This window comes from Gorilla gorilla, chromosome 16 (genome assembly GCF_029281585.2).
Source record: "Gorilla gorilla gorilla isolate KB3781 chromosome 16, NHGRI_mGorGor1-v2.1_pri, whole genome shotgun sequence".
Lineage (NCBI taxonomy): Eukaryota > Metazoa > Chordata > Mammalia > Primates > Hominidae > Gorilla > Gorilla gorilla.
The window spans coordinates 26,897,995-26,921,236 of NC_073240.2; the positions used below are offsets into that span (position 1 = coordinate 26,897,995).

Consider the following 23,242-nt stretch of genomic DNA (forward strand, 5'->3'; position numbering starts at 1 on the left):
GTGATCTGCCCGCCTTGGTCTCTCAAAGTGCTAGGATTACAGGCATGAACCACTGTACCCGGCCTATCCCTGTGGTTTTTAAGGCTGTATCAAATGGCTCCATTTTACCTCTCTGGGAACATTTTACACACAAATGACAAACATAATCATAATCAGCAACATAATAAGAAGTCTGTAATTCTTTGTTATTTTATGTATTTGTTCGTTCAGAAAATATTAAGCACCTACTGTGCGTAGGGCACTGTTTTAGTAGCTGGGAATACAATGGTGGATCTAACTCCAGTCTTCATGGGACTTATAATCTAGAAAAGGATCCCAATAAGAGAAGAATCTCCGTCCGGTAGAGTGTTGGGTGGTCCAGATGAGACACACTCAGAGATGGCAGAGATGATGTCTTACAGGGACTGACCATGGGCTTGAGGCCCCAATGAGGAGTCAGCCCAACAGTCTCTGGATCATCCCGCAGACACTCAGGGTCCAGGACACTAGCAAGACCCCAAGTGAGGCCAGGCCAGCAGGTAAACAGGGTCTAGAGCCCATGAAGCATGATGGTGAGAACAGAAAACAGGTGCCTGCCGTGGGCTGACGCCCTGCACCCAAATGTCTGCTGAGGGATGGTGCTGGGCCAGGGCTTCCTGACCAAGGGAGGTCCATACACCTGGGTGGGAAAAAAATATTTATTGTCACTAATCTCTAACCAAAAGTTAACATTTCTTTCAGTTATAAATGTGCACAATAAACGACTGTTACGGTACTGGGAGGCAATGTTTGACAGATTCAGCAAATAAAAAATACAGGATGCCTAAATAAATTTCAGATAAACAAAATTTTTTAGTATATCTCACGCAATATTTGACACATACTTACACTACAAAAGTTATTCGTTGTTTATCTGAAATTTAAATTTAACTGGTGTCCTGTGTTTTATCTGGCAACCCTCTGTCCTGGGGACTCTGTCCCCAACAGCAATCAGCTATTTCCATTCACATTATGCTTGTTGCAATTATCCTGACAAACATGTGTGCTCATCACTATTCCAAAATTGCAGCAACTATGAAACCAGCTTCCAGATTATTTAATGCATTAATAATGCACGTATGTTGTCATATAGCAAGTTGGTTTTTTATTTTGCTGTTTCAGTGTCATTGGTTTTCTCTGTCACCTGATATAGTTCATTTCATGCACTTAGAAGCATGAGTGTGAGGAGTCCTTGGTCTTCTGCAGACGACCTTGGGGATCCACGGCATGAAGACAGGGAAAGCTCCAGCAGTGCAGTACCCGTCACCCCTTCTCCATGAACACAGGCCTGACGGCATCCCCCATGTGCCCCCGAGGCCACACTCCCTGTGCAGTATGCTGGCCCTGGGGGAAGGCTGCCGGATCCTGTGCAGGCCCTGAGAGCCCACATGTTGACAGCCCTGATGTCAGCAGTCAAGGTAGCAGGAGCCTTGCAGCCTGTAAACGTGGATGACAGTCCTAGCACACCTTCCAGTGGGTCCAGGAGCCCCCACCGCCCCAATCCTTGCAAAACCTTCCCCTCACAGAGCCAAGGTTCGTCTTAGAGGCTGGGCGGGGTGAGGAGACTTGGGGATGAGAGCAAGGAGAAGCAGCCCTACTGAGGAGCAGCCCCAAGAGTTGCTTGGAGGGGACGGGATAAACATTAAATTGTTCCTGCTACCCAGTGGGTGAGAGCAGACAGGCAGGAAGGGCAGATGATTCTAGAGAAACTCCACCACATTTGCTGGTCCCAGTTTTGTCCTCATGGTGCATACCACTGTGTTTATCTCTGTGTATGTCTGGAGCCCTGGGGCAAACCCATCCCTCCCTCCCTCCCTCCCTCATCCCTCCTTTCTTCCTTCCCTCCCACACAACTCCACTATGCTAAGCCCCTTCTTGTTACTTTGCTTTGGGTCCAAGCTCAGTGCCTTCTCCTGATGCCAAGATCACATTCTCACCCACTCTGGTTTAGCTCCCCCCACCCCAGCCTGCCCTCCCTTCCTCCCCCACCAATGCCAGCCTCTGCCCCATGTGGCCCCTTCACAGCGCTTGTTGACACACCTGACACAAAGCTCGTGTCTCCAGTAACGCACCAAACGTACCCAGGACAGGGCCCAAGTGTGAAGCCGTTAGCGCACTGAGGGTTCTGCAGGGGCACCCAGGCCTGGCACAGGCGTGCTGCTCAGTGCACATTTGTTGAATGCGTGAATGAATGGATGAGTGAATTGAATTAAACAGTAGGTGCCACATGAACCCTGATTTAGAAATAACATGGGTCCCACAAGAATTACCTTTAAAGTGTTTACTTTAATTTACTTTATCTCCAAAGGCCAGGATTTGAGAAAGACAATCGGTATGTCTATGCACAAATGGAATTCATATTTTTGACTTACATGTGGAAATTCCTGTTTGCAGAACCTTTCCTCCACCAAGATCCTAGAATGTAGTCAGGAAGACTCATGCACCAGCCTGCCTGGGCTCTAGTCCCAGCTGCACCGCTACTGCCATGTGACCTGAGCACGTTAATTACCCTTTCTGGGACTTGATGTTTCCCATCTGCACATTGGGTGAAATTAGAATAAATTTTACAGGCTTTTGTGAGGGCTGAGGTGGTCCATCTGCATAAATCACCTTGATGGATGTCTGCCTCATCATGAGAGACACGTCAGGCAGGCGCTTGGAGGGTGCTGCTTCATTTGGTTTTGAAATGTGTGGGTGTCACATCACATTAGGTGGCCGATCTAATGGCCCTAAGGGAAGGACCTGAATTCCTATCCCAGCCTCCCCACACTGCAGTCAGCTGACTCCAAAGCATAGGGATGCAGGCAGAGATGAAACCGTGTATAAAATACATTTATTTAGATCCAAGAATACGGTTAGCATCCAGCTGCTCCTCCCTCCACCTAACTGTGTAAGAACCAGGCTGCCACACAGAGAAACCTTGGTGCTTCTGCTTCGAGAGAACCAAGTTCATATCATCTCCATCTTAAACACTTTTGTTAAAGCCGCATACCGAGCACACGTATAGCCATGGTGTGTGTGTGTGTGTGTGTGTGTGTGTGTTGAGGGTGGCATTTGGTAAAGCCCTCTCAGAGGTTACTTACATGCACCTTCAGCCTGTGGGCACTCACTCACCATCATTTTGCTAGATTGTGCTTTACACTGTGCTATGCTTAATAAGAGCACATGGAAACAGCTTTTTAAAAAAGGTGATTATATGTAACTACATATATATGTGTATTTAGGAAAACATGGGACAGTTGTCTTGGAGACAACATCCTCATTTAAAGAGACCCCTCTTAGCCCTGGGCTGGGGTCTCTGCATTTGATTCCCACCCCTGGCTGGATTTGGGAATCCCTGTCAGGGCTGGGGGAGGGAACGAGGGAACCACCAGAGGGAGGGGACATGTGATCCTGGTTCCTTGTGCAGGATCCCCAGCAGGGAGGCTGCAGACAGCAGCAGCCTCAGCCCCACGTGGCCAGCCCGCGTGAGAAATCCAGGCTGAAAATAGCCTAGAGCCTCACACTCTACGGCTCAGGGAGGCACGATTTTTCCTCTAGGGTTCAGAGCAGCGTTAGGAGAGCACTGATGAAATTGCGGTACACCAGAAGCATTGGCTTATTCTTATATGTCACTGGAATACACCGCAGGCTTGGTTTTCCTTTAACTCCAGTGCCTTCTGATAAATCTAGAATGTGCATTGAGGAATGCCGGGGGGGGGGGGGCATTTCCTGGGTTCGGGGGCTGTGAAGACCTCTCCCCAAGCCCCCGCAGAGACCAGGCTTTGTGTACACAGCCTCCTCCAGCAGGAGGGCTCCCAGTCTCTGAATGTGTCACGTACACTTCCTTTCAAGGCATCACTATGCGGCTGCATGCTTAGGTGTAGCCGAGAATTGAGCTCCTTCTTCACACAGAGGAATATCGTATTACCTTTCTTTTTTCAAAAAACAATGTATATTATCTTCAGCAATAAAACTGCATGGTTTGCTCTCAGGGCATGATTCAAGAAGAGACCAAATAAAAGGGGCCTTGGAGGATCTTTAAAAAATTCCAGTTTTAGCGTATAGACCTAATGGAACCTCCTTTTATTGAATCTATTTATAAACGCTCAATCCAATTGCGTGGATTTGGAAAGCTAACATTTTCAACACGAGACAGCTGGTGGAACGTGTGCTCTTAGTTCTAAGAATAGGTAAATCCCAAGGAATATATCTGTGCTTCCTTTTGTGAGATGGTGCAGATGTTCTAATAGCAAAGATCAAAATGACATTTGCCAGTTATGAAAATCATCCTCAATTAACTGTGAAAAATACTGTCTCGTCTATCAGATAATTTCTCCCTCTCTCTCCTCTCTCCTCATTTCTTGTATGGGATTTTTGAGATGGAAACTCCCCATCTTAGTGGGAAGGGAGGGGATAAGGAGCAGAAAATAAGAAGCGAGTATAAAGTATACAAGATGCTATCACGAGGCAGTAATTCCTGCAAAGGAAATACAGTGTGTGTACAGCAGAAGTGTCTGGCTTAGGGTTGGGGAAGGTGTCCCAGTTTATGTCTGCAGAGGCCGGCCAGGTGCCCCAGGGGAGCTGTCCTGCCCAGCGTGGCTCTTCTGATGGCTTCCGAGCCCCTGGCTGTCAGCCCCTAGTTTTCTCTGAGAGAAAGTGGGAGCTAAAAATAGCAGAATGACTTGCACTGGACCTCCACATCCACGTGTTTCCTGCATCTCCGGCCATAACTCAGGACAGAGATTTATGGCCACCTGGGTTCCAACAAGTTACTCAGGGCTTCCCAGTCAGAGCAGACACATTTGCTGTCATGTTGATTTTACAAGGAGATGAACTTTCAGAGGTTCTGAAAGTGAAGGGTGATGAGGCAAGTCCTGCCACCAAGCAGGTTCAGGCTGGAGGCTCTGGAAGCCTCTCTGAGCTCTGTCTCGGAATCGAGTGCTTTGAAAATATTTTGATCTAAAATTGTATTCCCTAAGGTGCTCTTGCCTCTTTTTTTTTAATTAAAAAATTGTTGTGGTAACTTGCACATACATCAAATGTATCATTTTAACCACTTTAAAGCATATAGTTGGTTCCGGGGCCTGAAGTGCCTTCAGGCTGTTGTGCAACCACCACCACCATGCACCGCAGAGCTTTTTCATCAACCTAAATGGAAACTGTGCCCATTAAATATGAACTCCCCTTTCCCCTTCCAGCTCCTGGCCACCCCCATTCTCCTTCCTGTCTGCACAAGTTTGACTACTCTAGGCACTGCATGTAGGTGGAGTCACATCATCTGTCCTTTTTTCTTCGTTTGTTTGAGAAGGGGTTTCACTCGTTGCCCAGGCTGGAGTGCAACGGCACGATCTCGGCTCACTGCAACCTCCACCTCCTGAGTTCAAGTGATTCTCCTGCCTCAGCCTCCCAAGTAGCTGGGATTATAGGCGTCTACCACCACGCCAGCTAATTTTTGTATTTTTAGTAGAGACGGGGTTTCGTCATGTTGGCCAGGCTGGTCTCGAACTCCTGAGCTCAGGTGATCCACCGGCCTCAGCCTCCCAAAGTGCTGGGATTACAGGCGTGTGCCACCGTGCCCGGCCCGGCCTTTTGTGACTGCCCTCCTTCACTCAGTTTCCTGTCCTCTAGGTTCATCTGTGTTGTACATGTGTTAGACATTCCCTCCTTTTAAGACGGAATAATATCCCATTCTATGTAGAGTCCATATTTTTGTTTATTCATTCATCTGTCGGCCGACATGGGCTATGTTTATCTGTTGGCTATTGTGCGGAATGCTGCTATGAATATGGCGGTGTAAATATCTGTGTGAGTCCCTGCTTTGAGTTGCTTGGGTAGGTACCTGGAAGTGTAACTGCTGGATCAGATGGTCATTCTGCCTTTAATTTTGGGAGGAATTGCCACATTGTTTCCCACAGCAGCTGTGCCATTTTGCATTCCTTCCAGCAGTGCACAGGGCTCTGGAGCTTCCACATCTTCACCAGCTCTTGTCATTTCTTCATTGTTTAAATGATCCAGAAAGCCTTCTTAATGGGGGTGAGGTGCTATCTCACTGCGGTTTTGTCTTTCTCTATTGATTAGTGATGTGGAGTATGCCTTGACTATCCTTGTTATGAGATTTTATACGAATGATTACCAAAACAATGGAAAAAACTCCTGTAGGATATGTTTGGTGGTTGTTTTCGAGGGTAGACCGAGGGTAAGGGAAACCATGGTGCCTGGGAGGGAGAAGGGGTCCTAGGGCAAGACGAGGTGTGCGGAGGGTTACTAGTTTAAGGACTAACCTGTGGTCACTGCTCCTGAGACACTTGTACAGATGTGTGCACGGCCACATCCCAAGCGTAACATCCTGGGGTGGGATGAGGAGGAGGAGGGTCACAGGGGCAAGGGCCAATGAGCAGGGCCAGTGAGCAGCATGCAAGACCATACCCAGGGCCCCTCAGGGGCTCTGAGGGGTGCAGGGTGGGCTGCCACTCCAGTGGTCAGCTGTCAGGATGAACTGGAATCTCATTCCAATGTGGAGGGTGGGTTTTACAGGAGCAGCCCACTCCGGTTGAGCGGGGTAGCTCAGGCAAAACCTGCTGGACTCCCCCTATGCGCTGGGCAGGGGTGGAGGAGGCCCCTGCTACCCACTGTCATGGACACTCCTTGGCAGAAATTTCAAACAAGCGTCGAGGAGAGGTGGGGCTTCCTGGGTGTCGGTCTTATACAACTGCTGCTTCCGTGCAGCAGCCAATGGCTTTCAGCTACATCAGCTGGAAAAGAGGTACATTTTTGTCAGAACTGTCCTCATTCTGCAATTTGCTCTCTTCAGTTTCAAACTACTCTAATGTGTCCTCACATGTGTGGCCACACACATAGGACTTTCACAAGCATGAACTGGACCCGACAGCTGGGGGACGACGTTGGCCTTCCAAGTGACGGAGATGTCACTCTGCAGTGGGCCGGGCTTCCAGAGTAGAGCGTTCTGAAGGACCCCCCCTTCATCACTGTCACCCAGAGAAGGCCTTGCATGCCCTTTCTTGCCTACTTTGGCTCATTTTTGAGACTGCCATGCCCAGAAGTCCTGAGAACAACAAACTATCTTTTTTTTCTTTGCATTTGAAGAAGGGAGGGGATGGCAATGCTTCTCTCTGGGAGTCTTTGGTGAAATCCACAATTTCCACTGGGCTTCTTAGCCCTGTCTTGGCAGCCTGGCTGGGCTGCCTCAGTGCCCCACCTGTCCAGAGCCGTCCTGCGTGTGCAGGTGCCGAGGGAGACAGCTGTGTGTGTGGCAGTGATGGGCATTCACTTAGTGGGTATTTCCCGGCTCCAGCTGTGCTGTGTTTGGGCCATGGAGTGTGATGGGAGACAAGGAGGTTGCGTGTCCCTGGACGGTTACCGCCATTACACTGATGAAAAGAACATGATGGCAAGCCTTGGTGTGTGTCCCCAGCCTGGGACGCTCTCCATCAAAATGCATGTGGGCATGAGTTTCATGGTGCCCTGACGCCCCTGCAGGGTTGGAGGGCAAAGAAGAAGCTCACCCAGGTCCCCTCAGGCTTGCTGGGTGATGAGGCAGAGCCACCCACGCACTGTGGGGTCAGGGCTCTGGAAGTGTTTTCCAAACAGAATAACCATGGCAGCCTCTTGTACCCCAAAGGCCTGAGAGTGAGTCTTCATCACAGGCCTTGAGCTTGGACAAAGGAGATTCAGGATGAGAAAGACGCTTGGCACTACCTGTCTACACACCTCTGCTGTCTTCCCAGCATAGGGACTGCTATTGATAATAAATGACTGGTTAACTCAGACAGCCCAGCTAGTCAGGATCCCCTTCTTTGTTTTATTTAGTGATTGTGTCCCTGGCCAGGCCTTTTTAAAATTCATGGCTTCGGGAATAATAAATAAATAAAAAGAAACTTCACAGCTTCATTCTGAAGGCATAGATGGGTCAGCCCTGGCTGTCCAGAACATTTTTGCATTTCTCTCTGGATTATTTGCCGGACAGCTGGTCTGTCTTACATTATTTATTATTTTTTTGTCATTTAACTTTGAGATGCAAAGTTAACATCTGTAAAACTAAAAAGATAGCCTTTTCTAAAATAATTAAATTATGAGCTAGGAAATACCACTTTCTGCAGTAAAGCACGAATCTGCCTGTGGCATTAGAGAAGGCAGCTGTGCTGAAAGCTGGAAGGGAAATGGGAGGACAGCTCGGGGCCTGGGGCCTCCCCAGTCTCACCTGGGTTGCTGTTGCCCTCCAGCCAGAGAGGCTGGGAAAAGGTGAAAAGCAGACAGGTTTGCAGTTCAGGGAACAACCTGGGCTTTGTGTGCCATTTTAAACAAGAACTGAGGATGCTGAAAATTCCTCATTAGGAAGAAAACGTTAAGAGCCGGCCGAAGTCTGCCCTGGCTGGATGGCTGTGCGTGTGGGCACGCTGCTCGGGGAATTTTGGAAGCCGCAGATGGTCTCCCGGCAAAGTTGGAGGCACATCGTGTAGTGGTTGGGCCTGAGCCTGGGCCTGGCTCAGAAGGTGTTGGTTTGTGCCATCCCAAGTCTGAGCCATGTCGTACACTTTCCAGCGAAGGCCTCCAGCTGTGGTTTGATTAATGAGGACCACAGAACAGCAGTACCATTCTAAGTGTCCTGTAAACACTCTTGTCACTTATGTTGTTCCAAAACGCTTGCCCCAGGTTAGGTATAAACCAAGGTCAAGTAGTTCGAAAGTATTTTAGTGCTTTTAAATACAAACATGAGAAGGGATTCATTCAGTAAGACACCAGGTTGATGTTGTGTGAGAACAGGCTAGGTTGAGATAAAAAAGGAGTTGCAACGGGAAGACCCTCTGGGTGGGGCTCTCAGGGCCCGTGTAACAGCGGCCACACCATTGAGAGGCCCTGGAGATGGCTTCCCTTCTGAGTGAGATGAACCCCAGGGGCTGGGAGGGAGGGAGCAACAAGGCTGTCTTCCCCAGAGCTTGCTCAGACCACCAAAGGCCATCATTTCATTAAAGAAAAACAAGGTCAGGCGGCGTTGGCTTACACCTGTAACCCCAGCACTTTGGGACGCTAAGGCAGGCAGATTGCTTGAGCCTCGGAGTTTGAGACCAGCCTGGCCAACACGGCGAAAGCCCATCTATACAAAAAATACAAAAATTAGCCGGGCATGGTGGCAGGTGCCTGTAGTCCCAGCTACTTGGGAGGCTAAGGCAGGAGGACCCTGTGGGCCCGGGAGGTAGAGGCTGCAGTGAGCTGTGATCACACCCCTGCACTCCAGCCTGGGAAACAGAGTGAGACCCCGTTGGAAAGGAAAGGGGAAGGGGAGGGGAAAGGGGAGGGAGAGGAGGAGGGGAAAGGAAGGGACCAAAAAGCTGGTGGTGACAAAGTTGATTTTGTGATCCACAAATGTGCCCTCACCCTGAGTGTGGGAAGCTCCCCTGGACATGGGCTCTGCAGCAGTGGCAGGGTGAACACTTTTTATGTAAGTCTTCATGCCTTCGAGGTAACAGGTCCAAACAGGGGCATTTTCAGTAGAGATGCGAGGAAAGCAAGAGCAGGGCGAAGCTGAGTCCCGGCCCCTTACCGAAGGCACAGATACGATGAGGGCAGGTGCCTCCTGGCCAATGAGTCAGGGAGCCGGGACCCTCTCTGTGCTCACTCCTCTCGCAGGTCTCTCTCCCTGCTCCTCTCTGCACTCTGCACCTCTCCCCGCACCTCCCTGGCCTTGCTTGGCTTGGGCCACTTCCATGTGCAGGGGAGAAGCTCTGCTTGTAGTTACATCCAAGCACTTGCAGCCATGCACACTTACAGCTGGGCCTGCATTTTCTAGTCACAAATAAGGACATTGCCTATGTCTCTCTAACTCCTACACCCACTTTTTTCTCTATCTATTCTATAAATTACTGAAAGACAGTCTGGGTATATTTGTGATTTGTCTATTTCTCCTTTTTGTAAATTTGAGTTTCATGTATTTTAAAGCTCTGGTTATTAGCAGTACATCACTTGGGCGATTCTCATGTCCTGAGAAGGCCTTTTTATCATTATCAGGTCCCTCTTTATGGCCTGAAGTCTATGTTGTCTGATATTAATATAATTATGTCTCCTTTCCTTTACATATTGTTTATATATTAAATCCTTTTGCATCCTTTTACTTTCAACCCACTGTCTTTATACTTCACATGCCTTCTTTTGAAGAATGCATGTCTTGTCATATTAGCCAGAGATTACAGAAAATATTAAATCATAATGGGTTACTGCAAGCAATTGTCCTTTACCTCTGATTATCACCAGAATGCCTTCAGTGTTTCAGGATTACCACTCATTCTTTGATTCTTCAAACATTTTCTCAGCACATTCAAACTGCTAGGTTCTGTGCAAGGTGCCAGGGATCCAAAGTGAAGAGGACATAGTATCTGACCTCCGAGAACTTAGAATTAATTGATTTTGACTTTGAGTTAGGCACACCGTACAATGTCAAATGACTAACCCAGCTATTTTGTCGCCAAACCTCAGGAAGCCAGCCTTCCTACTTATTTTAGATTTGTTACTAGGATTTGGTAACCTATTTCACCTACTGCTTTTCTGAGATAATCATGAAGTTCGCCCCCATACTATGTTCATTTTGACATCAAACTTAGTTGCTTGCCATAGATTGTTATTGTGGATTTCCATAATACTCCCCATCCTAAAGAGCAGCTGTCAATGCCATTTACAACATTTATTTCTCTAAACTGGCTGTGGGATGCATATTCCTGAAGCCAGCGCCAAGGTCATTCCGTTTCCCAAGAGCAGGCATCTACTCTCCAGAGGAGAAAGACATCCTCTGGAAAGAAGGTAGGTTGTATGTGCAAGGGTCATCTGGAAGCTGGGAATCTGGAACTCTCAGATACGCAGGTAAATATGCGTCTAGTCCTTGTACTTGGTGCTTGCAACCATTACCTTAATTCAGGGAGCACTGTCACCTTCCAAAGGAGATTCTTTTCCTATGCGTTGTTCCAAGAACAGAGGAGGTGGCATCAGGCTGGGCAGGGTTGGGACGGCTGTCACCTTCGGTCTGAAATCACTGGCTGAAGCCCCCACCACCCCTTTGTCTCCCCATTTAACAGGGCATAGAGATTCTTCTGACGTCCACTCATGCAGCAGCTCAGGTGTTCTAAGGGAAGTGGACCTCTCTCCCAGCTCCAGCTGGGAGTCCCAGTCAGGACGTTCCCCTCCATTTGCCAGTGAATGGTTCTGAGGATGTTGTGCAAGCTATGCAGGGTGAGGCTGAGGAAACCAGGACTCTGTTTGGAATGTGGAGAGAGGGGCCCTCTGTCTCTTCTGAATAGTGATGCATGGATAAGTCCTGGGGGTGACTCCAGCCAAGCATCCCCATGAACAGAGGCAGACCCAGGACAAAGCTGTCCCTGAAAGCTGGGAGAAAAGCCCAGGTCTGAGTTGCTGAGTCCAGGCACCCTCTCTTGGGACCGACACTGAGCCTGTGCCTGTTTTTCTGCTTGACTGGAATGAGGTGCATTTTCTGTGACTTGCAATGGCCCACACTCATGGCTCATTGCAGAATGAGCCATGCTTTCCTGATACGCCATGCTGAGGAATTTCCTTGTCCTCAGATCCTATGCCCTCTCTGCACTGCTGTCCTCGAAGACAGGCATCCAAAGAGGCCCTAGGTCCCTTCCACACAGCAGGGAGTACACCCTTCACAGCCCCGGTGCTGAGCAGAGCCAGCAACTAAGAACTGTTTGACAAAGTAGAAAGAAGGGCTCAGAAGATGACATGCCATATCATTGCCTTGGATCGTTATCATTTCCTCCCCTTCCTTTTCTAGTTTTAGAGGGACACAGCTAATGACTCGTTAGAAAAATGCCTGAAGACTGCTGACCTCCTTGGCATGTGGTGCTGATGGCCTGGTGCAGGGTGCCATGGTGCCATGGTGGCCGGCTGTGCAGCAGCTTTGGTATGTGCCATGCAGCTGTTTTCTTCATAGCCTCTAAAAGGACTTGCCTTACGGAAGTGCCCTCAGATCATAGTCTGTGAGGTCAGGTATTAATCATTTCATACACCAGTGGTAACTGGACACATTGTCTTTGCAAAGTGAAAGTTGTTTATTGCTTGTTATGATTTAACAGGCAAAATACTACACCAGGGATGTAATACCTACAAGGTGGTCTTCCTGAAATGCCTGCCCGGAACAGAATGCTGGGATGCACTCAACTGTGAATTTTTCTTGAGGTCTTCCTTTCCTTCATCTGGATAAAGTGGAGCCCAGCCCTCCTGTGTCAGTGAGACTGGAAGCCTCTGGGGGCCATGTACTCTGCCCTCTGCCATCTCTGCTCATTGTTCCCCCATGTTCACACCTGCCTGCATTAACTACGAGCAGTCACACGTTTGTACTCAGTGCACAGTCACACATGTTGAAGAAAACAAATCGTACTGCTTGTTCTTAAAAATGAGATGAAAAAATAAATCTAAACACACTTTTCAAGTGTTACTCTTCTTTAAACTTTTATATATGTTAAGGCTCTTCTTCTTCTTTTCAATATACTCTACTTAGAACTTTAAAAAATAAACTTTCTTTTTTGGTACCTCTTGTTTCCTGTATTAGCCTGGGAAACATTTAGAAATACGTCTCCCTAGAACTCTTCTGTGCAAATAATAAACATAAATAATATTAACATTTATTTATATATATTAAAAAAGGCCATTTCAAGGTTTTCACTGTGACCGCCTTGAAGATGCTCCTATAAGTAGTCTGTGGTCTGGCCCCTGAAGTCCTGATCGGCCTGAGTGGGGCTGGACAGGAACTCCACGTCCCGCTTGTCCATCTGCAAGCTGCTCCGTCCGGGAGAACTGTAAGACACTCCCCAGCCTGCTGACCAGCGACCAGGAGGAAATCCAGTTGAGTAAGCTGAAGGTAGGCAGGCTGAAGAGGGAAGACAGGGGGGTCACCCTGCCGGTGCTGGCAGCTCTCACCTTGGACTCCTCAGGACACCCTCCTGGACTCCTCAGGACAGCCTCCCCTGGCGCAGAGGACATGGGGGACAGTGCGCTCAGCCCCTCCAGCAGGGTGTGCTCCCTCAATGGCATGCTCATGTCCACTGTGCTGGGCTCCCCGCTGGCCTCCAGGGAGCAGACCGGCTGCTGTGTGTGCCAAGAAGGCTGGGACAGGGGCACAGAGGTCTTGACAGTCCTCCCTGATGAGTGCTCGGTTCCCGAGTCCTTCGGGAGGCGTCCCTGAGCAAAGGTCTCTTTGGGAGCACTGCATCTCCTGGGGGACTTCCTGGTCAACTGACGTGCCAGCTGAAGCTGTGTGGGGAAAACGCTCCCCTGGAGGGATCTGAAAAACAATCTAGAAAAAGTACATTAAAACAAAAAGTTAGATATTCCTGTCGGTGATGTCTTTGAGCTTCCAGAGACCCACACAGAGCAGAAGCAATGCCAATGTTGTCTGGGCTCACTCGGGGCTCAGAGGCACTATCCCGCTCCGACACCCACCTGGGCAGCAGCGCAGCAACAGGCGTCATCAGGCAAGTCAAGTAAAACACTGGGTCACCCAGTAAGGCTTGCATAGTCCAGTAAGGGTTGGACGGAGGATAGCACGTGGCACAAGACGCATTGTAAATCAAAGCCACGGTGAAAAACAAAAGGACACTGAAGCCACAAGTTATCCAGTTGAGCCAGGTCTGAGGGGGAATGAGAAAGAAAGGGCTTTTATTTCCACCTAAAAGTGACAACAATGACAATAACAAAAACGTGCCAGTCATCAATGAGCAGGTGTGAGGTTCTGAGGCCTTCAGACACACTGCGGTCTATGACGCGGGTAACCGGTGGGGCTCAGTGAGGCCTCCGGAACCCATGGACCACCCTGGGAGACGCACATGAGGTGAGATGGAGTCGGGGGCGAGAGGGCAAGACAGGAGGGAAAGGAGAGAATGTGGTGGTGGAAGCGGGAAAGAGGCGGGAGGGAGATGAGCGTGGCCGGGGAAGTGCGAGCATCAGGCTGCAGCGGCTCCCCACACCACAGGGCTCAGGAATGTGTCATTGTCCTTCTCATCACACTGAGGTCAGCTTTGCAGTCTCCTGTCTACTCAAAACGACCTCCCAGACCTCATGAATCTGCAGGGAAGTGTGGGGTCCACGGCATCAGTGCTCTTCTGAGACGTGGCCACGCAGGCGGCTCTTACCCAGGTTTTGGTTTCAATGCCCAGGTGGAGCAGGAAAGTGAGCAGCGCGATTGTCACAATAGGGGTCCCCCAGGTAAACAGGTCCACGTTCGAGTCATAGTAGGCCTGAAAGACAGTGGGGTCCTGGATCTGTAGGTCCCCGGATCCAGCTGGTAAGAAAAACTGCACCCGGAGGCCAACTTACCAGGTAAGGAATGGAAAAGCAAACCAGGCTCTGGAAGGTGGCGTCGGCCATGTTAAACCAGAACGTTCGTGGCCGGTATTCCTGGGACACAAAAACAATCAGTGATGTTACAGTGAAGCATTGGCATCCTCTGTGAAAGCAGTTAGAATAAAAATGGAGTCACTTGTGTTAAAAACAACAACAATAACAACAACAAAAACCCACCCTGAGGAGTAGAGCTGGGAAAGGCCATTGAAGGGAGGGTTCTCATGCATAAATACCTGATAACAAAAATGATCATATCCACAGAAAAATATATCTATAAAGACATGTGCCCAGCAACTGTCTGTCCAACCTCAAACAGGCACCATCTTTGTCGTTTATCCTTGTAGTCAAGGAAAGAGCATCTCAAAACAATCATGAAATTTTTTCCTTTAAATACATTTGTCTTCCTTTACCTCGCTAAATATGCACAAAGCTTACTACAGCACACACATTCCCATTGCAATGCCCTATTCCCGAATAAACACCATTCTCTTTTAGAGAGCCTCTCTCTGTTTGCTATTTAGGTTGACACCTCGAATGACATTTCCTAGGATGCTACACATAAGTTAATCCACAAGGCAAGCACCCAAGGAAAACTCACTCTCTCAGGACTTTTGGAGACGCGAGGCCCCAGAGGCCCGATGAAAAGCACTACCAAACACCTACAAAACTATCTGCAGCTGAGTCACTCACTGGGAACACCTGCACCAAAAAGACCAGCTTCAGTAGCTCCAGGTTCACAGTAAAAAGATGAAACTGGCCGGGTGCGGTGGCTCACGCCTGTAATCCCAGCACTTTGGGATGCCCAGGTGGGTGGATCATGAGGTCAGGAGATTGAGACCATCCTGGCTAACATGGTGAAACCCCGTCTCTACTAAACATACAGAAAAATTAGCCGGGCATGGTGGTGGGTGCCCGTAGTCCCAGCTACTCGGGAGGCTGAGGCAGGAGAATGGCGTGAACCCAGGAGGCGGAGCTTGCAGTGAGCCGAGATCACGCCACTGCCCTCCAGCCTGGGTGACAGAGCGAGACCTTGTCTCAAAAAAAAAAAAAAAAAAAAAAAGATGAAACTGCTTTCTGCTTCTTCCCAGGGAACATGTCTCTCAAGTAGGAAGTGGGAATAGCACCTGAAATTCTGGGCATTCTCCCCCAGTTTGAGCCCTTCTATTCCTTCCACTTTGACCAGGTTTTGCCTCTCTTGGTGGTGGGTCCCTTAGAATGTTTCTTAAGAGTGAGTCTTCACTTTTAAAATTACACGATGGATGTGTCCCAATGTTAAAAGCAAACAGCTATATACCCATGGGCAGAAATGAAAATAACCTTGATATAGATGAACAGAGTCTCTATTACCCGGGTGACCAAATGTGTATTTGACCCTGCCAAGTACCAGAGCAGCTGGCACGGGACCTGCAGGAAACACACACTGGGGAAGGAGCTCTGGCTGAGCACTTAGGGAAAGTGCTGGCTAGGCTCTTCCTGTGGGCCACTTAATTCCACAGGACAGGACACACTCCCAGCGTCTTTGTCCCACAGGTGGCCGAGGAGGCTGAGGCCTGGCCAAGGATGGGAACTCCCCTGAAGCAACAGATAACAAGCAGAGGCCCTGCTCCCCTCCCTGGCCCTTCGCCTCCCAGCACCCCATGCATGCGGCCTGCTTCTGTGGGAACTGAACATTCTCAGAGGTGGCCAGGGGAAGTTAACTCATCAGTGAATGAATGTGGAATTAGGGATTATTGCAGGAGAAATGAGACTCCATGTTCTTTTTGCCCACGTGGAATAATTCAAGGCAAAGAAAAGCACTTGCTGTCTATTTTAATGGCTGGCTAGAAACAGCTGGTCATCAGTGTGTGAATCTGTGGTATATTAATGCCAGTATGTATTTAAATCTATTTGCTCTTTCAGTGGCTCAGTGGCTTCCTTGTGGGTTTGTCTTCTTGTTAACTCCCATTCAAAATAAGTCACATTTTCTTCCTTGCTTTAGAAAAATCCCCCCTCTAGCTTCAGTGATCCCCTGTGACTGACTGGACTCTGGGCTTTTCTTGCGCTCCTGGAGACTCTTGGAGGGGGGACAGTTTCGCTTACAACACTTGATGCACTGCAGCCAAGCAGAGAGCAGCCCTTTTTCTCCATCCTCTAGAATGGTGAATTCTAGAATTTCAGTTTGTCCAGGGTGTCCATCTGAAGGGAGGCTGGGGGACTGGCACTTTGGAAGAGTGAACGTGGAGGGCAGAGCTCAGGAGGTGGAAGGCGGAGACTCAGGGGAGCTTTACCTCCATGTTCTGGCCACTCTTGTAGAGCTGCGGGTTGGTCAGCAGCACGTTGGCTGGCACATCCCTGTCCAGCACCCCAGTCACGAGCGGGGGAAGTGACGAGAAGAGCAGATTAAAGAAGATTAGATACCACTGGTCAATCATGGCAGATGCAGAGAAGCCACAGAAAAACTGGAACCAAAACAGGAGGCCCACGAACATCTGAAATCAAGAAAGAACAGGAACAGGCGAGTCTTCAGCCATTGCTGAGGATTCTCACCCGAGGGAGCTGACAGGCCTGCAGAGTTTCACAGTCAAGATTAACTGTATTGGCAGCGATTTCTGCCAAAGACAGCCGTGACCTTGAGCCCTGCTGCTGGCCTCTGCCTCTCCCTCTTCCTCTTTCCCTTCGCCCTCCTCACTCCCTTAAGAAAGAAGAACTGGCAGTGGGAATTGGGAATTCCCAGGAGCAGCCCTTGCGGGGATGAGATTTTTGTGCTGGACAAGCTCTGGATCATTAACATAAAACAAAATCAAGGTTTCACAGGGGTGTAGGGCTGCTCACATTTCAAGAGGGCCAGTTGGGTATGAGCTGTGGCATCTTCCCTAGTGGCCCTCCTCTGCCTGTGACCCCAGACAAAGCCTACCTGTGGCTATATCTCTGCTCCTGTCTCTTCTTTAGTGACCTGCATACTCTCTGAGGAGGTGCAGTGGACAGTGACTGACTCCCACTGAGGGGAGGACACCCAAAAGCACAATAGCAAAGCCAACGACCTCATCAACATCGCTGCGGTGACCTGATTATCCACGGGGCCCTCTGCTCGGGGGAGAGGGAGAGACATCATCTCTGATCCTCATAGCTACAGCTACCCAGCTCAGCAGAACAGGAAAGTGAGATTCAGGGAGGTGGAACAGCCACCTCTGGCCCCTGCTCACTGGGGTGGGAGCAAGGTCAGATCTCTTCTCACTATTGCTAGATTCCTGAATATCAGCGGCCTGAGTGCATTTATACGGTGGACATGACAGTTTAGTGATTGCAAAGCATTCTAACACTCATGAGCTATGTAGCTGGGCACAGAGCATGAACTCCTCAGTCTCGCTTTCCTTGCACATGACATGGGCATACCAATGATACTCAGCCAATGCAGCTGCTGTGAGCATGAAGCGACCCAGTGCATTTAGAGTACTCATCAGAGTCCCTGGAGAGCTATAGGTGATCGCCTACGGTGTGTGGTGGTGAGTGTATCGTTAGTTCCCTTGTTTGGGACTCAGGCAGGGCGAGTGCTCTTATCCCACATACAGAGAGGGAACTTGAAGTTCCAAGACATCAAGTGACTTGGCTGAGGTCACGGTGTGAGTAAGGAACCCAATTTGTTCAACTGCGATGGGTCTTGGCTTGGAGGGCAGGCACAGTCCCAGCAGGGAACTCTGACGCTAGACAGACATTTTCTGCTGGGCAACGCAAGGACTAGGCTTGGTTCTGGAGCTACAACTATCTACCCTTTTGACCCTGACTCAGTCATTTCACCTCCCTGAGCTTTTGGCTTCTTGACCTGAAAGCGACTTGTGAAGATCATAAGAAATGATAGCTTATGTTGAAATAACCCACCATGCCACACAGCCTCCAAGTCCTGTGTCAGACTATGATTTAAATGTCTTAATATGCAGCCTTTCCCTACATGCTGAAAACGAACATTTGGTTTTTATTCATTGACTTTCTTCCCTTCCTCACTCCTACGGCTGGCTCTCGCTCACTCACCCCCACAGGCTTGGCCTAGTGAGTCATCGGTAGCAAATACAGTCAAGAGAAAGAGAAGATAAGTACTCAGATAATTGAGATTTTTTTTCCTATAGTACCAAAAAGCTTTCTTCCCAAACCACTGTTGCTATGGAAACCTTTCTTCTCTGCTTTTTATTGGAAAGAAAGGCCACCTTATTCCTAAAACTAATGAATTTCTCATTTCAGGAGGCAGAGTGATTATTCTTGAACTCCTCATGTAGATTAATGCTTGTTAACAAAGGCCTGGCATTTTTATGGAATAAAAACAGGCGTCCTCTTCTCCTTTCTGCACCCTTCAATGGGGAGGGACTCATCGCAGCAGGCAGGAGGCTGAGGGCCTTTGTTTGCATCTGAAATGTTTAATGATTTGGCCTACATCATTCTTGCCCTCCCTTCGATCTGAGACATTTTAACTGGGAATTAGGGATCAGCTGGCTCAACTCACAGGCTCTGTTTTGTTTTTTTAAGATTTAAAAGAAGACTGGACATGGTGGTTCATGCCTATAATACCATACTTTGGGAGGCAGAGATGGGACGATAGCTTGAGGCCAGGAGTTTGACACCAGCCTGGGCAACATAGCGATACCGTGTCTACAAAATAGAAAAAATTAGCTGGGCATGGTGGCCTGTAGTCCCAGCTACTCAGGAGGCTGAGGCAGGGGGATTGCTTGAGCCTAGGAGTTTGAGGATACAGTAAGCTATAGTGGCGCCACTGCACTCCAACCTGGGCAACAGAATCAGACCCTGTCTTTAAAAAAAAAAAAAATCCAAAGAAGGAATTAACTTGCTCAAGAACTCACAGCTAACAAGTGATAGAAAGGGGGCTTGGATTCTTCCCTGTCCACCCCCATTCATCCCTCCACTCCTTCGGGAGCTGAGAACCTTTAGGCTTACAACTGTGCACTTCAGGCCTCAAAGCTCTAGGGGATTTAATGCCAGGGCTGGGAGAAACGAGGTATGAGCCGGCAAGCCCAGGAGTGGTGTGACACGGCCTTCCTCGGTTAGTCCCAGGCACAGCCTAATCTGAGTTAATGTCTGGGACCAAACCTATCAAGTTAAACATGACCTGACTGGATCTGAGCAGCTGTATGCATTTGCTAGAAGACGCTCCGAAAAATGAAGGGGGGGGAGTGTGAGGGGGAAAGAGAGGTTGGGAAAAGAAAGGCAGGTGTAGCCTCCAGAAAAACAATTAAGAACATGGAGAACCAGCCTGAGCAACAAAGTGAGACCCTGCCTCTACAAAATTAAAAAAAAAAAAAATTAGATGTGCGTGGTGGCACGCACCTGTAGTCCCAGCTGCTTGGGAGGCTGAGGCTGGAAGATCACTTGAGCCCAGGAAGTTGAGGCTGCAGTGAGCTATGATGGTACCACTGCACTCCAGCCTGGGAGACAATAGTGACACCCTGTCTCAAAAAATAAAAATAAAACGAACACGAACGACCACTGACAGTTTAGAGCTAGCTAACCGGAGAGTTTTTATATGGAACTGGAAAAAGAATACACCTTTTATTTTATTTTATTTTCAGAAGAGTATAGGATAATCTTGACACTGGAGTTCTGGTGTTTAGCCAGGTAGATTTATGGGACTACCTTGGAAGATCACCTATCCTAAGAGTTTATTTTGTCTCTTTGTTTGTACATTCAGCCAAAAGCAGCAGCAGCCTAGCAACTCCTCATTAAAATATCTAGAAATCTCTTACAAATGGGGCAGAACTCTGAGGCGGCCATGTGGTCCATCCTGCAGGGCTATGGAGGAGCCCATCTGCCAAAGAAGCAGTGAAGAAGGAACGAAGAGTCCAACGTGAAGATCCACATGAAATGACCATGCAGAACCCTCAGAGAGACAGAAATGTCTGCAGCCAATCTGCCCTGGGTGTGGCTTTACAGCAGGGTCACTTTAGCTACAGAATGAGCTCATCCGAGAGGGGTGTGTCTGCTCTGCAAGCCTGGGAGGTGGGAGAGGGTGGGAAGGCCCAAAGGGCACCCCCTTCCTGCTGGGTCTGAGCCTCCCTGACCTAGGGGCTTGCCGCCTGTCACCTGTCCTGGTGTGGGTGTGTCCCAACAGAGGCCATTCAGTACGGGAATCAGAGTGAGGCTAAGTTCCCTTATTCTGATCCCAGACCACAAAGCACACTTGTGCTTATCATTGGATTTTCCATCTACTCTAGAGAAAATGCTGATTAGAGGACTCCTGTTTGGGGATATTTCGGCAGCATGCTCCTGAGAAACCCACGGACAGAGTGGTTAGGAGCCTGGGAGCAGGACTGGGTGGCCTGGGGTGAACGCAGCCTTGAAGGTTTACCAGCTGTGTGCCCCTGTGCAAACTGCTAGCCTCATAATTATGCCCCTTCTCACTCTGCAGCCATCAGTGGACTTGCTAGTGTTATCCACCTGTTTCCACCACCTCTCCATAGAGATGCAGCTGCTCTCATGCCCCTGAATTAGACTCTGAGCCTACAGAGCGCAGAGCCAGCCCAGGACAGGGGACAATTACACAGGCGAAGGAGGATGGAGCAGGTTGTCCATGGCCTCCCATCTGCTCCATCCTCCTTCGCCTCATTCAGGCGATGGTCCTAAGAACCGAACCTTCCAATCCCAAAACTCTAGACAGGTATCCAATACCTACTGTGTTTTTGTAGAAGAAGTACAGCACCATGTTGGCAAGTCGGGAGTAGCACCAATGCCCGTGAAGAATCAAGAGCCTCTCCAGGTATCGGAATTTCGGCACCGCAAAGTCGCTGGCCATCACTGCCTTCAAAGGGAGAGGGATTCCTGTTACTGGTGATGCCGACCTGGCGTAAGGTTTGTCTTCTCTTCTCAAAATGCAAGGTACACAACAGGGAAGGACAATCCCCATTCTGAACACAGTGCGAGCGTGGCTGGCCAGGGTCTCCATTGCTGTCGTCTCCCTCAGCATCTCCTTCCGTTACAAAAGAGGCAATCTCACCCAACACGCTAGTTCAGGGATGTCACCTTATAGGATTCATTTACGCTTTCAAATATGTGTCATTAATGGGGTTTAAAAGGTTTTCTTTTTTCCTGCTGTTTTCTCAACAAATGAAAACACACAGAGATACATGGAGTTTATCTGCCTTTCTTTGCCCCTGGATGTCATTTTCCTCTAAATCGGTCCATGGTCACAACCCAAGGATGACCCAAAGCTGCTCCTGCCATATGTATCAGAGACAGACATTCCCCTGTCCTGGGAGGTGCATTTTGGGCTGTTTCCCCCAGGAGCCTTGGTGATGGGCAAAGCCAGGCCCACGGCTCCACTGGCCTCCCACATACTCCCAACCCAGGACGCCGGCTGCGGGCAGTGGCCGTGTGCAGGAGGGAGTGGAGAAGACGTTTCCGCCATGTACAGGCAGGACCCTGCCGTGGAAGCTTCCCCTGCATGTCATCAAGCAAGGTGCTTACACAGTGAAGCCAACTAGGCTGGAAAACACCATCAAAATGATACCTTTTGTCCCCAGAATAATTTGAAACCCACTGTACAATAAATGTCTTTGGAAAAAAAATCAAACAAAGTGGCAGGAAAAGCTAGATTTCTGCTTATCAACAGAAGGTTATTCTAAACAGAATGCCAACCTGCCTTTAACATCTAACTGGTTTCCCTATATTCAAATAATATGTAGAAAGCAGTAAGTTATGCCTCAAGTGGTACGCTTGAAATGGAATAGTGTCACGATACACAAAACCTTAGAACATCAACTTTCTGAACCAAAAGCTAAGGATTTCAAAGCAAATGTCCCTCTACCTCTTGCTGTCAACACATAGGGGCTTAAAAGGTTTTTCGTGTTCTGTAATGCTTTACTCATTAACCCCATGATTCATTCTCTCAAAAATCATTTATTAAGACTCCACTATTGCCAGCCACAGACTTGGAGAAACAGATACCATTAGACACAGTCCCCGTCCTCCACAGAATCAGTCTGAAAAGCTCAGTCAAAAGGGACCAGTGTTAAAAAGAGGCTGATGGCCTACAAGGCCAAACTCTAGGCTGCCTTTGAAGAAGAAACCCCCGCCCTTGAGAACCACAGTCAAACCCCTCCGAGGACGCCTGGCTTGCCAGCCTTCTGCAGCTCCTTCCTCCCCTAAATCCAGGCCTCAAATACAATGCTTGTCCTTCCGTCAAAGTGGCCTTTCCAAAGCCTCCCAGCTTTTCTGGGAATTCTAGGAGAGCAGGATCAGAGATGTTGGGGTCACCTTGTATTCCTGGCTCCCAGTCAGCCTTGGCTCTAGAGGGTGCAGGACAAATAGGGTGAACCAGATGAGCCAGAGCTCACGAAGACAGAACTTCCCAGGAGCTGTGGGATCTCCTTTGTTCCTCTTGCCCCCTGCCTGGGGCAGTCTCCCCACCTTGGCTGAGCTGGGGAGCGCCTGCTCCTCCTGCCTGATCCTCCACGGCTCAGCTCTGACATCTCTGGCATCCCTCTCCCTCAGCATCCCACAGCTCATCTCTCAAAGGGCTCAGCAGGGACTGACTAAAATGCAAGCAACAGGGTCCCAGTGCTGGAAAACCCAAGTGCATAGGATGGTAAGGCAAGGTATCAAGCCTCGTCCCCATCTCACCTAACACATCCCCAGGGAGGATGCACAGCTTTACATATGTGCAGAAGTGCCCAGCAACCTCCTCCCCAGCAGCTACGCCTGTTCAAAGCTGCGTCTCTGGGCACCTGCCCTATGGCTCAGCTGTTCCCATCACCTTGCATGTAGAGCCCCAGGGCTTGGGCTGGTGCTCCCACCTTGAGGAGGAGAGCAGGCACGGCAGCTCCGGCCCCTCCCCAGCCACATGCTCAACATTCATGTGTTTGATCCAAAAGATGTTTACTAGTCGAGTTTCCAAGCA

The 23,242-nt window shown here is 49.1% G+C and overlaps 1 protein-coding gene across 3 annotated transcripts in view; it reads right to left on the reverse strand.

The window, feature by feature from the left end:
• Positions 1 to 12,464: 12,464 nt before the first annotated feature.
• ATP10A (ATPase phospholipid transporting 10A (putative)) overlaps positions 12,465 to 23,242 on the reverse strand; it is a 187,587-nt gene continuing 176,809 nt past the window's right edge. For 2 of the 3 annotated variants that reach the window (XM_004055856.5, XM_063698421.1), the window contains 6 exons: positions 21,020 to 21,145; positions 16,635 to 16,835; positions 14,341 to 14,421; positions 14,157 to 14,261; positions 13,468 to 13,655; positions 12,465 to 13,321 (listed from right to left, as the gene is read on the reverse strand). In XM_004055856.5, the coding sequence (XP_004055904.5) occupies positions 12,688 to 13,321; positions 13,468 to 13,655; positions 14,157 to 14,261; positions 14,341 to 14,421; positions 16,635 to 16,835; positions 21,020 to 21,145 (1,335 nt within the window). In that variant the 3' untranslated portion in view covers positions 12,465 to 12,687. The remainder of the gene's footprint in view (positions 13,322 to 13,467; positions 13,656 to 14,156; positions 14,262 to 14,340; positions 14,422 to 16,634; positions 16,836 to 21,019; positions 21,146 to 23,242) is intronic. The other variant, XM_055363350.2, reaches the window with a different exon arrangement.